Below are 15,281 nucleotides of genomic sequence, written 5' to 3'. Positions count from 1 at the left end.
AGGACAAAAATAAGAAGAACACCATAACTACACAGAACAGTTACAGAAAAACTCACTGTTCCAAATATTTTCAAAGCTTTTAATGTTAACAAATAAAATCAACCCACCCTGACTTCAGTAAAAATGGCACATCACAATTGTAGTAGCACAGGAACCCTAAAAATATGTTACTAAAGGATACAAAAAGTCAAAGTGCCCTTACAACAACTGCATTCAAGCCTCACGTCCTGCTCTCCTGTTTCCTTTCATTGTGTAAAAGCAAAATCTCCCTATTTAGAGATGGGAGATTCAGCAGAAAATAACCCCCCATGCATTCTAGCTACTTCTCAGGTATCACAGGGCTGGTGGTGGCTGGCCTTAAATTCTGAGTGACAGCCAATTTGGCAATCTGACCATCTCCTGGAGCTGGAGTGAGCTTGGCCTCCTTATCCTGAAGCAAGAAAGAGAAGAGTTAGTGGAAATGAACTAAATTTCTCCCTCAGCTCCCACCAACTCCAGCAGCTTCTTTCCCCACAAGGAGGCATGGAAGATACATGGGTAATAGGTAGAAAGGAATCTCAGCACCAACACACCACAAACCTCACTGCAGGGTGGACTATCCCCATGGCAGTTCCTGGTTCTCCAGCAAGAGATAGGATCCTAGCCTATCCACAGCCTCTGAAATCCTGATTGCAACTCAATCATAAAATTCAAGTGGCTCACCTCTGTATTGCTCATTTCTGTGCCTGTAAGACAGCACAGACACATCTTTTTAAAAAAACAGTGACGTTCAATACAAAGTTTGAAGAAAAAAAGAACCATTGTGATCAATATTCTACTAGACAGGAGATCATAATAATGCTGGTAATGGCAATACTCATTTTCCAAAGTTCATAATTTGAGATGTACACAACATACGACCCATTTATCAGGCTCACTTTACATCAAATACAGTCAGCATCTGCTCTCCTTCTGCAAAAGAAACTTTCACATTGTGTGTGAAGAAGTGTCTTATACTATCTATTTTTTCCTATTGTCCAATTTCAAATTATACTTTCTGAAAGAACAGCTATAACTATCCATTGCTGTAAGGGTGGCATTACTTTTACTTCCATGTAGCATTCTACAGTGAGCACGTGCAGCAGTGTGAGACATCACAGGGGTGACCCCCATGCACCTCAGACCCCAAAACACAAGATAAAAGGCATCACTACATGAAATATTTAAACTGAGATAGTGATAAATTTTGATTTCTGAGTGGTTTAGGCTTTGACTCCTATCAAAAAGACATTTCCTCCGACCAAGCTAATGAAGAAAGGCAGGCACACAGGGCAGCCAGTTTCCCTGCCAAAATTCAGAGTTTAGCACTTCCTCCACCATCAATCTTGTTAAAATATCAAAACCATTTTGTCCAATCATAGTTATTTAGTAAGAGTTGATTAAAAGCAAGATAAGGAAGTTTTAAATTTTTATCTACATTTGATGTGGAAAACTCCTTTGGTTTATCATACTTTCAAAATGGCATGGCCTAAAATGCCTGCCTTTATTAATGGCTTTTAACTGTTAGGGTACTAATGAAAACCTACAGACACAAGTGAAACACAAAGTACAATATTTGAATCATGTAAGAAAAGGGAATAAGATACAGACAGATACAAGCTACAGGCAAGAAATCAAGGTTAAGCAAAAAACAGCATAATAGAGGCCAGAGGAAGAAGTTCATAACCTGCATTAGGTGGAAGAAAGCCAAGAGAATTTGTGAAATTGAAATTAATTTTGTGAAGAGAATAACATCTTTCACTCAAACCCAGGAAAAATTGTGAACTTTCATTGAACACAACTCAAAAAAGGCTCTTCCCCAGTTTGCCCATACTGGGAAACAGCAAAAATCCATCTAGAATTGTACATACTCAAGACAGTAAGATGTCTTCTACTTTTACCTTGTTTCACCACTTTGTTCCACTCTTGCAAATACTGCCTGAACCATGATACTGAAGAAGTTACACATCTCTGTATTCATCCTCTGATACACAGGAGAGCAGAGACATGACATATTTTGAGAAACCCTCTTCTAAACACAAGTTTTCTATGACAGAGTTGGGGTTTTTTTAATCCCTACAGAAATGTTTGGGGATTTCATTTAGAAGATGTAATTTTTAGGACTCCTTTAAAGTGAGTGCCCGAGTTCACACTAAGAAACCTGCACCAATTAGCTAAGTCTCAAGTTCTAAACAGTCAAAGGGCTCCACATATTCAGGCTCCACTGAAAAAATGATTATGAAGAAATGTGGTCATAATCATATATTTTATTCTCAGCCCTCTTAGAAGGAATATTACTGTAAAATGAACAGGAGACTAGCTCCAGAAACAATATTGTCATTTCTCTTGATATTAAAATTTAATATTTATATATTCCCCACCAAACAGTTCATTATTCTGAAGCTACTCAACATCTGTTCCTAATCCCACTTAAAACAACATCACAAAAAGGATTTGCAGCTTACCTTCCCTAATTCTCTCAGGAAGAAGCACATTTGTTTTTGTGCTTGGGCTTTGGTGCTTGTTGCTGACAGGTGAGGAAAGCACTATTCAGACTCTCCTCACCAGAGAGGAGTGTGCCTATTTTGTAAACTTATTTGTACATTTCTTCAATAATAATGCAAGATGTAGTCATCTGGGAAACTACCAAGACTATGGTTGAAATAGAAGTCAAATAGCAGAAACAGTATTAGCAAAATAAACAGTAGATACCAGTGGCCCAAGAGATGAAAAAGCTTAACTAAATGCGAACAGTTAAGACCTTGCTGAAAAACAAAAACCAAACCAAAATGATGATGCAGAAAAAACACAAAGCTCTCTTTGCACCTAAGATGAGTGAAGGTTAATGTAATACTTTCCAACCATGGCTTCAATAACACACAATCCATCTTTAAGGCACCTAGAATCAAACCAGCAGCTAGCTGCACAAGGGGAACATATTCCTTCCACCCCACAGGGCTACAGTCCTGTGCCCAGAGATACAGGTTGCCACTTGGGGATCTCCAGCTCCTGTATACACATATACATAGAGATGCTGTGGAGACATCCTCATGAAATCTACCAGTGACAAATGTGCAAAATGTGGTTTTTAGATGAGGGGTGTAACACAAGATGAAACCAACTGAGCTGTAGGGTGAAACCCAGAGCAGGCAGGCAGGGTCTGCCAGCACCAACAGCAACTGTGTGAAGTCATGGCAAGATGAGCGAGCAACTGACTTAAGGGATCATGTGAATTCCAGGACCACCAATACACAACCAAGCTGTGGCAGATCAGTCTTGGGGAAGTTCACAACAAAACCTGGAAGACCACCTATTTGCAGAACCAAATTAAATAATCAAAAGGAGAATAACCTTTGCTGCTTGCCCAAGGCAGAGAAGTGACACATGTAGATGGTGGCAAGAGGATGACATTTAACCTCATATCACCAGCGTGGATACCTTCTACCTGTCCCCAGACAGGCAGTACACAGAGATATGACTTCTCTTGTGCTGCCACAAGACATGGGTGGCAGTTCTCCTGTAACTCATCAATGAGCCGGTGTGGTTTGTGCTTGTACAATTGTTTCTGCTGCTTATTAGCTCTGATATTGCTTGCACGCCATCACTAATGCCACAGTTAATGATAGCTGGAACACTGTTTCACAGTAATAAAGGAAGGTATAACTGAGTTTTGGTTGTCATCCAACTGCATCGCTGATCTTCATACAGACCAATGCTCAAGTCCCAGAGCCACAGATGTTCTGTGGCACAAGTCAATGCACCAGCCTCTGGAGTACACACAGCTTTTGGATTTTCACACTCATTGTGCAGCACATTTTTTGAATTCAGCAAACACTCCCTGCCCTCCTTCACACACTGTTGGAGCAAAAACCTATGCAGCCAGGATATCTACTTGTGATGTGAAAGAGTAAAATTAAAGGTTCTTCCAAAGCAGCCTGAAGAAGAGATAGAATATGGCTTAATCACTTCCTTGTGTCTTAAAAACTATCAGATTACGCATTTCCAAAAAACTTGGAATACAAAGTTGAGGAGCATAACACTCATTCCAATGCAATACCACGTAGCTTTTCTGCAGCTCTTCAAATGAACAGATTTGAAAACACATTTGTGAAGGATGCTGGTATTATTATTTTTCATCATTACAACAGGATCCTAGTCTAAGTTGACAGTAATGCAGAGGGGCTGCCTCTCCAGAACTCCAAGGCTGTGATGCTTGGAGATCTTCAATTCCTTCCAGCCATGTTAATTCCTCTCTGCTCCTAGACACACTTTATTATCCTGTGCTAGCTTTGGCAACAGGCAAGTCCTTCTGACAGCCAGTCTGGCTCACTAAACTAGCAGATAATCAATCCAGCAAAAAGACAAGTGACCTTTTTTTCTCTGCCATTCAGTGTTAGGCTGGTTTAGGCTCCTGTGAAAACATAGCCTATGTCACACTTACAAGCCTGGGACTGCAGATGTTCTTCACCTTAGCCAAGGCTTTTGAAATCCCAGGGACTGCCATCATAAACTGTAAAATTCCATGGCAAAACACCTTTCTGCACTTCACTGATTTCACAGTCACAGATTAATTACACAAAGCCTTCAAGAGACCCTGGCATAAGGCACATTTCCAACACTACTACAGCTGTGCCTCTAGCACTTTGCACAGCTGCACATAACACAGCTGGCCTGAATGACAACAGAGTGAAATTCATAATTTCTGCACAAATCATTATATACCTTTAGCCTTTCTTCATATTCACTTTTGTAGTTCTGTAAATTTTGAATTTGGTAGGCACCACTAAACCAACCGATCTGACTTACAAAGTAACAAAAGTAAAAACCATTATTCACTTGCTCCTACATGAACTTAAATAACTTTTTTATGTATTTTCTACTAAAAAAAAAAAATCAGTCTTGATTTGAGGAGAAAGAATTGTATATGCTACTTCCTAAGTGGTTTAACAACATAATTTGACCAAATTTCTTCCAGGAGCATAGGCAAACTCTCTCATCTCAGTCAAGATAGAAGAATTGTCTCTAATGCAACACAGTGAAAATGACTTTAATTAAAGACACTTTTCTCCCTGAATTCACTACCCAGTCAAGCTCACTATGCAATCACTCAGGTGGGTGTACTATTATCCTACGTTTTGGCAGAGCCAAAGACAGCACTGTACAGCAGCCACTCATTGTTATGTCTCTGAAGTAGAAAAGTTTGGGGGTTTCCTTTTTGGCAGATAGGAAAGAAGAAGGACTATTTAAAGTATATCCTCTTGTCAATTTTCCTTCATTCCCTAAAATCCCTATCTTAACAACTACTCCCTGTTCAACAAGATGTTTTGGACTTCAAAGTTCAAAGGACCAACGTCTCCTACAGCTCAGATCTGACATCTTCCCTTTTATTTCACATCTCCCAGCATATATGTGGGTTTATGCCACTCATACACCCCACTACACACCAAAAGTGCAGAGATATTATGTACACCTAATTCAGACAGACTTTTTAGAATCAAAACACTGTCAGAAACTGATGAAAAGGAGTATTTTACTTATCTGCTTGTGACAGGATCAGCTCAACTTAATAATCAAGAGGATTTCTTCCACCTCTCCATAGGGAAAGCTGTTAATTAACTAATGAACACAGATTAGCATAACAACGATAAGACTCTTAGGAAGCAGGTTAAAGGGAAAACAGCAGTAGGTAGTGCCTGAAGAAGAATAATCCAGATGGAGTTATGGACTAATGAAGCTCCCCAGCAGATGAATGTAGGAGCAAGTACGCAGTATTTACATCGATTACTCAGAACAAAATATAGAGATATGCCAATGCAACGGTGACATGTCAAATGCGTGTGAAACATATTGATTCAAAAAGACAAACACTCCCTCTGTGAAACAGTCAGGGGAAATAAACTCTAAGCATGCATAATCCCATTTCACTAGATTTTAATTTCATCAAACACAATGTTTACTTTTCAAAGATATCAGAATCTCTATCAGTTCTCACTTCTCTAATCTCAACTCTTCACTTTAGTACAGATAAGCTCCATGCACATTTGTTCTTGGCTCCCAGGTATGAGTTTCACTAGCATGGTGCACACTGCATGCACACTTATCTCCTAGGCAGTAATCTGAACTGTGTGCCTGTAAAATGCACCAACCATACCAGCTCTTAAGCAAAAGAAGAAAAAACTATACACATATACAATGGACTCTTAAGTTACTTAGCACCATTCCAAAAAATCATCTGAACAGCTTGGGTATGGTTCTCTGAAAACATCACCTTGCTGCTCTGAAGCAAAAAAAGGAAAGTACAATGTCAAGTTCTATTAAGAAAGGAATACAGACGAATTTACAACCATCTAAAATCCTCAAGTACCCACATCACAGAATTCTGATCAGTTCATTCAAAAAAAATATTCTAAATCTAAAAAATTGCATTGGGATGATTTGATGTATGGGGGAACATCCCATAAGAAAAAAATTACAAGACCCTTCAGTTTAGCTAAGAGATGACTGGAGGATGCAATCACATAGAGAATTATTCAAAATCACAATGGATATTGTAGAAGAAAAATCAGATCATTTTATAGTTATTTCTCATCATTTAAGAATGAATTAAATTATGAACCAGCAGGCTTCACTCAAAGAACTATATTGTTTTTTTCCAAAAACACTTGTAAACCCCATTACACTCAGAAAAGCATGTAATATATATATATGTTATATATATATATACACATGTGTCTATGTATAAAGACTAAATAATACATATAAAAACTAGAAGAAAATAAAAAGCATTCCAAAAGCAACTGGACCCATTTGTGGGCCAAAAACAATGACACCTCAAGCTTTTGAAATGGCTAATTCAAATACTGTAAGTGTCCACTAGTAGAAGAATCATCCTTACTTTTCAGACCTCTCTAAATCAGCAGCTACAGGCAACCACCAGAAAAAACCCATCTGTGCTAAAGTCTTCTCTATTCTAGCCATAATATAGCACACATCCTGCTTGTTTCATGGTTGACAACTTGGAGGATTTTCACAAATCTTCTCAGCATTGGAATGATTCATTTGTCTGATTTCTTCTAACAGGCAGCCTGCCATAACAAAAGCAGAGCTACTCCATCTCTCCCTTTCACCCTTACTATGAGCCCTGCTTCACAGTCTGAAAAATTGCCTCACAATGAAGACATATTGCAACATGAAACTGAACTTCCTTGTGGAATAAGGATTGTCATGGCCTTTGTGAAGAAAAGGCTGGCTGGTTATGTCAAGATGTGAGACAGTGGAGAGGCTGATTCAGCAAAACCACAAGCTAGGCCACTTGCTCATCTTGCACCTGGGCTTGAGCAAGGCTCAACAAGTGAATGTTGCCTGGGCTGAAGCAGAGGCCCCAGAACCTGATGTTGTCTCAGTGAAGTGCAGAAGCACCCATGACTCTGTGCCAGCCCTCAGCCTCACTGTCCCTTCACTCTGCACAACAAGCCTTGGTTTAGATCTGTTCCTCTGAGGAGACAGTAATGGAAGACTTGGTGAAGGTCAGATGGCCACTGCTGCTGCCTAGCTGTGTAGAGGAGCACACTGAAGTACCACACTTCTGTGCTTTGTCAGCCACAAGATAGGTAGCTCAGTTTGAAGGTAACCAAAGACCCTCATTCACCCCTGGTTTATATATTAAAAGCCACACATACCAATATGAAAATAAGAAAACAGATGTTCCTCCACCCTTCACCTATGATGGCAGCAACAAGCAGCCAATGATTTTTAACTGCAGTTATTCATCCATTTGTCCAAGAAGTACAAATTGATATTTAAAATCCTTCACTATGGAAGGACAAGAACACAACCCCACTCTACAGATAAGTCAATGGGCTTGCTCTTCTCCTCTCCCCAAAGTAGGCACAACTCTGTGATAAGATTTGCCCTCTCTGACTGCATTGGAGCTTACCTGGGAACACTTGTACACAGAGCTATGCACTTATATTTTGTAGGTCTAGTGCAGTTATTAGCAATCTAACAAGAACCTATAATCAGTTGCTTCAATAAAACAGACTATTCATGACTCCACCACCATGAAAGTTCTTATTCAATGTGATCGGACTTTAGTGCCTAAGTGGTTATAAATGAGAAATTAAGCCTATCTGTACCCAGCCCCCTCCCCAGTTTCTGAGGACTAGCTAAAAGTCAAGGGGGTTTATTTCCTGACAATTTCATACATTTACCACAACAGGCCAGATCTCCACAAAAGGCAGGTCAAAAAGAGCCAACCATATATATATAACCATTGTCATGGTTGATGGTATAAACAATCTGATCCTACTAACGTGCTCCCTTATGCTCTTATTCTGTAAGCTTATTTGAATATCTGAAAGTGAAGTTTCTAGGACCACTGTCAGACCACCCAACTTTAGCCTGAAATCTCCCTCAGAATAGCAGGATAAATCCCGAACTAAATGGTACCCTGAGAAGGTGGTGATGTGAGAATCCAACACACACCCAACACCCACCCTTTGAAACAGACCACAGTCAAAACAGAACATTTACAAACTTTTAAAGAATGGAATTCTTCTGCAAAATCAGAGAATCACAAGGTTGGAAGAGCCCTTCAAGATCAACAAGTCCAATCCATGCTCTAACACCTCACCTAAACCATGGCACCAAGTGCCACATTCAGTCTTTTTTAAAACACATCCAGGGATAGTGACTCCACCACCTTCCCAGGCAGACAATTCCAGTACCTGATCACTCTTTCTGTAAAAAACTTTTTCCTACTAGCCAACCTATATTTCCCTTGGTACAGCTTAAGACTGTGTCCTCTCATTCTGTCAGTTGCTGCCTTTGCTCAAGTGTTCTTTGAGCTTTCCAAGAGCCTCACCACATATAAAATAGCCTAACACAGACCTCTGGACCTACTTCACTCAACCCCCTGCCAAAAAAGAACTCAAAGTTAGTTCAGGTTGTTCAGGGACTTGTTCAGTCAAGTATTAAATATCTCCAAAGATAGGAGATCCCACAGCCTCCCTACACAGGCTGCTCCACTGCCTTCACCAACCACACTTACTGTGATTTTTTTGTCTTCTCTCCAGCTGGAATGTTCCTTTCTGAAACTTGCAACCTCTTCTCTTTTCAGTGTGCAGCTCTAAGTGAAGTCTGGCATTTCTAATATCAGGAGTTGGCGTTAGCAAGTAAATTGTACAGTGAAGGTATATTACACACTCGAGCCAACCTGACAACTCACGACTAGCAAGGGCAGACCAGCTCTGTATGTGTCCAACAGTCTAATTTCAGTGCCCCTGTGCTAGCTCTGCAACCTAAATGGCTGCACAGATAGCCAATACATCTTGTTAACCTGACAGAAATCCATTCTCTTGTTTAATTCCTATGTCATCTCAGCAATATTACTATCTTCTGCACAGGGTCACAAGGGAGAAAGCAGAGCTGAAGGTAAGAACAGAGCACCCCTTTTTGGAGGGAAGTGGGGTGAACAAGCAATAACCTGTGAACTTACATTTAAGAGTCAGAGAACATAATATGCTAGAAAATTTCAACCTGCTTAAATAAACTCTCAGCAATAACTAGGCAGTATTAGGCATGTTTCTTACTTCGTCCTCTCACTTCTGGGATGAAATTTACATTTCTTTCCTTAATACAATCGATGTCTTCTCTAATCCATGAAGACAGCTATTAAAACAGTGCTTAACTGGTACTAATTATATTTGGCATTAATTACTACCTGAGCTAAACAGAACATCACAGATAGGAGATACATGATCAGAGACACCATGCCAGTAGGAAATAGAGGAGGAGTAAATTAAATCAGTTCATACAGATGTTGGTGTATGGTCTTTACCAAGCCAAAGTCACACAGGCCAAACAGGAGTACCAGCCTGTGGCACTGAGAAACTTCACAGCAAAGTATTAATGGGTATCTTCAGGTGAACACCATGCACCTTAACTAGAAAAGAATTGCATACTCAATTTTCATACCTCAAATACTTTTATGCATATTAAAGAAAATAGTCATAGCACCAGCCTTCAAAATCATATTTGGCAGTTAATGACAAAATAAGTTTCATCTTTTATAACACTTTGTCAATTTATACCAAATTACAATTCTTTCTCAAATTAGGCCTTTTGAATGTGATCTACCTAGAACCTGTTGAAAGGCATTACTGGTAACAAGGGAAAAGCATTTCCATGCAGCTGTAGAAGAGCTTGGTGAGAGAAAAGATTGAGCATTTCCAGTTTTTAAACATGGCACGCCATGGTTTGTAAAGTCTATAAAGATCAGCAAATTAGGAGATCAGGACTTGGGCATTCTTTATCTGACATCTAAAAAGTAAGTTTTCAAAGGAAAAGTCAACTAACCCAGAGCGATGAAAAAAAATTATGAAAATACTTCTCAAAGATTTAGAGAGCTCACAGTAATCCATGCTTATCCTCAAGGAAAGTCAATTAAACACATTCAGGTCTTTTTATTAGCATGATATTATTTTCTCAAGGCTTAGTATTTCAATTTGAAATCACGGCAAATATCAAGTAAACCACCACCACTCCCTGCTCTGTATTTTGAAATGCTGAAAAACATGTGATGCGTCCCTAGCCATCTGTATTTTGCAAGGATTGCCACTGTCTCAGCTGCGACAGACTGTCACAAGAAAACCTTGCTGAATCCCTCCACAGCTCCCTGCCCAACCTTCTGCCATCTATTGTCAGACCATTCTCAGGTACGGCTCCACTGTAAGGTGGCTGACTCATGACCTCCAACGCTAGCAGCAGGCTCATCACTCTTCACCCCACAAGTCCTCAGATTTTTACATAAATACCTTTCTAAGTGATCCCAGCAGGTTGCTTGATCAGTTCAACCCTCCCATCTGCCACATAAAGACAACTTCCCACTTTCATCCCTAAGAGGACCTTTAGCCAAACAGCGCAGCCCTCTGGCTAAGTGATATTCAGATCATCACTGTACAGGTGCAGTCCTGAAACACAATTAGGCCCCTCTTTCTGCGCAGTTGCTAGCAAGACAGAACAGGAGCAGAGCTCATAACTCTTTCAGTCTCTGGAGTCTCATGTCCACCTGAAGCACCTGCTGAGCTGCACTCCTCTCCTGCATACCTCCAAAGATTTGATGATTTCTGAGAAGGAACATAGGGCAATAACCCAGTTCTCACAGCTCTTCCACAACCAATCGTGCTTAAAGCCTGATTCTGAGTCCACACCCTCACAGATAGCCTTAATGAATATCTCTGTTTCATACAGCTTCCTCGGTAAGAGCCATCTAACTAGTTCTTCTCAGGTTACTGCTCTCTATGAAACTTCCAAGATCAACTGTAGAAAAGAAATAAAAGAAGAAAAAGCTAAATACCACAAGTCAGGTTTCATACTGTCAGAGGCTGTAGGGAGGAAGGTGGAAATTCAAAAAGGATCCTACCATTCATGTGCTTGCAGACCCAAGATGTATTCTTATCAACAAGTTCAGCAGCTATTCTTCAACAGAAGCACAAACATTACCATAAGAGGCCTGCACCTTTTAACTGTATTAAGGCTTTTGCTTAATTCAACTCCACAGTAAATTGCTTTTCCCTCTCTGTGCTAGCAGGCTATGCTAGAGAAACAATGCCCACAACAAGTTACATTTAGTCTCCAAGCACAGATACAAGACTTTGGGGATGCCACTGCATGAGCTATTGGTTTGATTTTAATCACAAGCTTCATTCCACACTCCTGTTCTGTTACACAGTAATACTTACTACTGATTTTCCTTACTAAGTCAAACTCTCCTAGCAATTACTGCATTTGTGTTATTTTTAAAACAGAGATACATAGACCTTACCAGAACATCTAACAATCTACACAGATATGTTTTGTAAAGCATGCACGAATCAAAAGCAGCTCAAAGCTTGAAACCCATCACTGGTGGAATACTTTTTGAAGTATTTTTCTAAAAGGACTAGAGCTTGCTGCCAAGCTACTTTACTGTCCTTCTTGGAAACATAGTGTTTTTCAGGCTATTACTTGACAAGAAGTAACACGCATATTCTGATTGGACACCCACGAGTAAAGCTGATCACCTCTCACTTTACAGTCAAGCTACTTCAGTGAGCCATTAAAACAGAACTGTTGAGGTTCTGACCATTGATTAATTACTGATACCAGAAAAGCCTTGCTAATATTTCTTTGGTTTTTTTTGAAATTCCATTACAGCAACACCTTACAAACTTTATTTCTGTCAGAATGACTTTTTGGTAAGATAAATTCTGTGGGGAAGGCTTTCAACTAAACATATGCAGAAGATCTGCAGTAAAGACCTGTAAACTATACCAGACAACATAGAGCTTTTCATTCAAACAAGTCTTCTACAAGGATGCAAACCTAAGATGCTTTAACACTAATGGTCACTACCGGTATCCAGCTCCATCACATTTCTAATCTTTACCATATGGGCCTTCTTTTCCACGTAGTTATGAAAACGAGATAACACACAGATATCGGGGACAGTTAACTGATAATTAAACAGACCAAGTGCGAAGGACCACTAACGGCTTTGCTTCAACGCGGCAGCACCGTGAGCCTCTGGCTCCTCGGTGCCCCTCTGCTTAAAGGAAAACTCTGGAACCGAATCGCGCCACTGCCGAGGCCGCTTCCAGGCTGCCCAGGGTGCCTCTGTGTCCCCGTTGGGCTGGGGACAGGCGCGACCACCCGCCGCGGGAGGTGCCCCGGGCCCCCGGAGAGAGGGAAGGAGAGTTGCTCACTGGCAACTTCAGCGAGGGTCTGGGCGGCAGCCGGTGGCGGTGCGGGGCTCGGGGACGGACACCCCGCAGGCGGGGCGGGCAGCCGGCACAGCCTGCCTGGGGCGGCGGAGAGCGGGCGGCACATGGAGGAGCGGCGCGGCGTGCGCGGCGGGGCCGGCCCCGGCTGCGGGGCCACAGGGGCGAGCCGGCGCGGCAGCGGAGGGACAGGGAGGGAGGGAGGGAGCCCGCTCGAAGGGGAGCGGGACGGAGCGGCGGAGGAGGCGCGCTCCGGCGGGCTGAGCCCCGAGCCCCGCGCCCGAGGGGCGAGGGCAGCGGGAACAGAGGCGGGGAGGGGAGAGGGGTCCGGCGCGGGCGCCCCTCCGGGGGCGAGGCGGCGCCCCGGGCGCGGCGGTGCCGCCGCCCGCCTCACCATGAGCACTTTGGCCGCGTTCTCCAGCTGGGCGATCACCTCGGGGGCGCCCCCCGCCGCCGCGGCCGCCGCCGCCATCATGGTCTCTCTTCAATGACGCGCCATGCGCTGCATTCTGGGGCGAGGCGGCCGCGCGGCCAATCCCGGCCCGGCCCGGCCCCGCCGCGGAAGAGAAGCGGCGGCGCCGCCGCAGCACCGCGAGCGCCGGGCCGGGACACCGCCCGCCCCGTGCGCCTCCCTCCGCCCGGCCCCTCCCCGCCCCGCCCCTCAGGCCCCGCCCGGCCCGGCCCGGCCCGGCCCGGCCCGCAGCACGCACCGGCACCTCCCGAGCCGCGGGGCGGGGCCGCCGCTCTCCGCCGGCCCGGGTCGCCGCGCTTGGCCGGCCCGCAGTTTGTTAGGGGTGGAAGGGGTCGCTGGAGATCACGCGGTTCAACCCCCCTGCCTAGCCAGGGTCAGCTAGAGCAGGTTGCACGGGAACGCGTCCAGGTGGGTTTGGAATGTCTCCAGAGAGGGAGGCTCCACAACCACCCCGCGCAGCCGGTTCCAGTGCTCTGCCACCCTCCATGGGATGAAGTTCCTCCTTTTGAGGTGGAACTCGTTGTGTTCAAGTGAGGCCATTGCTCCTCGTCCTGTCGCTGGGCACCACGAAAAGAGCCTGGCACCATCCTCTTGGCACTCTCCCTGGAGACTTACGTGCACTTCCTTGTGCGTCCCAAGCAGCTCAGGTGCGAGCGCTGCGTCAGGCGCTGGTTTGCTGGCAGTGCATTGCAGTGCTTGCAGATCTGTGGTGGGATGAGGAGCTGAGTTTATAAAATATAGCTTACGAAGTGGTGGGGAGGGGAGAGGGTGGTCTTTACAAATTAACTGGTTTACAGCAGACAAAAAAACAAAAGAAAACAAAAAAACCCAAATGAAAACAACAAAAAAAACACCCCAACAATGTTTAAAACTGTTCTAAAATGCAGTTTTTCCCACATAAATCCACCTGAAGCTCCTTTCATGTTATTGGTTGTGAGTCACAAGACAGTGTCAACTCTAAAAGATATGCTCTGAAGAGAGCACTTGTGCACCCACAGGAGCAAAAAGACTCATTAGATTATGCCTTCACTAACATTTCACTCTGGTTAAAGATTTGGCCTTTTAAACAAAGCTGATGCTTTCCACTTCAGTTTGCGCACTAGAGCAGACTTGGAGCTTTGATACCTTCATATGAAGCCAAAATGGAAGATCTGCCATTGCCGAGGAGTTTTCAGTGCGCAGGTCCAGGCCAGATCCTCTTCAGAGCAGGTCCCTCACAGCACAGAGCACTGAGCACCATCAGCTGTTGTGTCCCCCTGAACCCACTGGACCACTCTGCTCTTAGCAAAATCAGGTGTTTGCAGTCACAGTTCTCTCAGCCTCAGGGAGGCATTAGCTGACCTCAAGAGCTGAATTTATGCAAGGTTTGGAATTTATCAGCTAACTGAGCCGGCTGATAGCAGCGTTGAGTGCTTGTAGACTGTTCACATAATCTGTCAATGGACAATGTTTCCATGCAGATGATACAATGTAATAGCCAAAGTAGAAGAAGGAATCAAGGAAACTAATGACAAGAAATTCATCTTTCCCATTCCAAAGAAAAATGCAAGTATGTTTCTCCTAAGAAATGACAGCTTTCACTGCAGAAGAGGGTATGGCAGTGCTTAGTATTAGACCAGTTTAAAAGTAGCAATAGAACCATGTAAATTATTGATTTTGGGGTTGACCTAGGAGGTAGAACTAGAACATGCATTTCAGGGTAATATTCATCTTCAAAGCTGAAGAATGTGAGGAGATCAGAAGGGCTGCACTGAAAGGAGGGCTCAATATGCAGAAAATTGAACAACAGTCAGATATGGAGCAGTTCGAAAGTAGTGAGAGTGTGACAACATACTTAAGTCCTGGAGTGTGTTTATTGGGCAAACAGCACAATGTACAGTGAGTGTCACTCTAAAGAGCAGAAACCAGAGCAAAAGACATAGAAATTTGTATACAAAGAGGTAAAATGACAAAAAAAAAAAAAATCCCTGAAAAGTATGAAAAAAAACCTATTTTAAAGAATTCTCTGTTTGGTAAAGGACTACTTCAGTTGA

At 43.0% G+C, this 15,281-nt stretch overlaps 1 protein-coding gene across 2 annotated transcripts in view; it reads right to left on the bottom strand.

Moving 5' to 3' along the window:
- The window catches only part of XPO4 (exportin 4), a 79,999-nt gene extending 66,608 nt beyond the window's left edge, over positions 1–13,391 (bottom strand). The window contains exon 1 of one of the 2 annotated variants that reach the window (XM_030275499.4): positions 13,171–13,391. In XM_030275499.4, the coding sequence (XP_030131359.1) occupies positions 13,171–13,251 (81 nt within the window). In that variant the 5' untranslated portion in view covers positions 13,252–13,391. The remainder of the gene's footprint in view (positions 1–13,170) is intronic. The other variant, XM_072930915.1, reaches the window with a different exon arrangement.
- Between the last annotated feature and the right edge of the window lie 1,890 nt (positions 13,392–15,281).

The sequence above is a fragment of the Taeniopygia guttata genome, chromosome 1, assembly GCF_048771995.1.
Source record: "Taeniopygia guttata chromosome 1, bTaeGut7.mat, whole genome shotgun sequence".
NCBI lineage: Eukaryota > Metazoa > Chordata > Aves > Passeriformes > Estrildidae > Taeniopygia > Taeniopygia guttata.
This window is presented reverse-complemented; position numbering and strand designations above follow the sequence as displayed.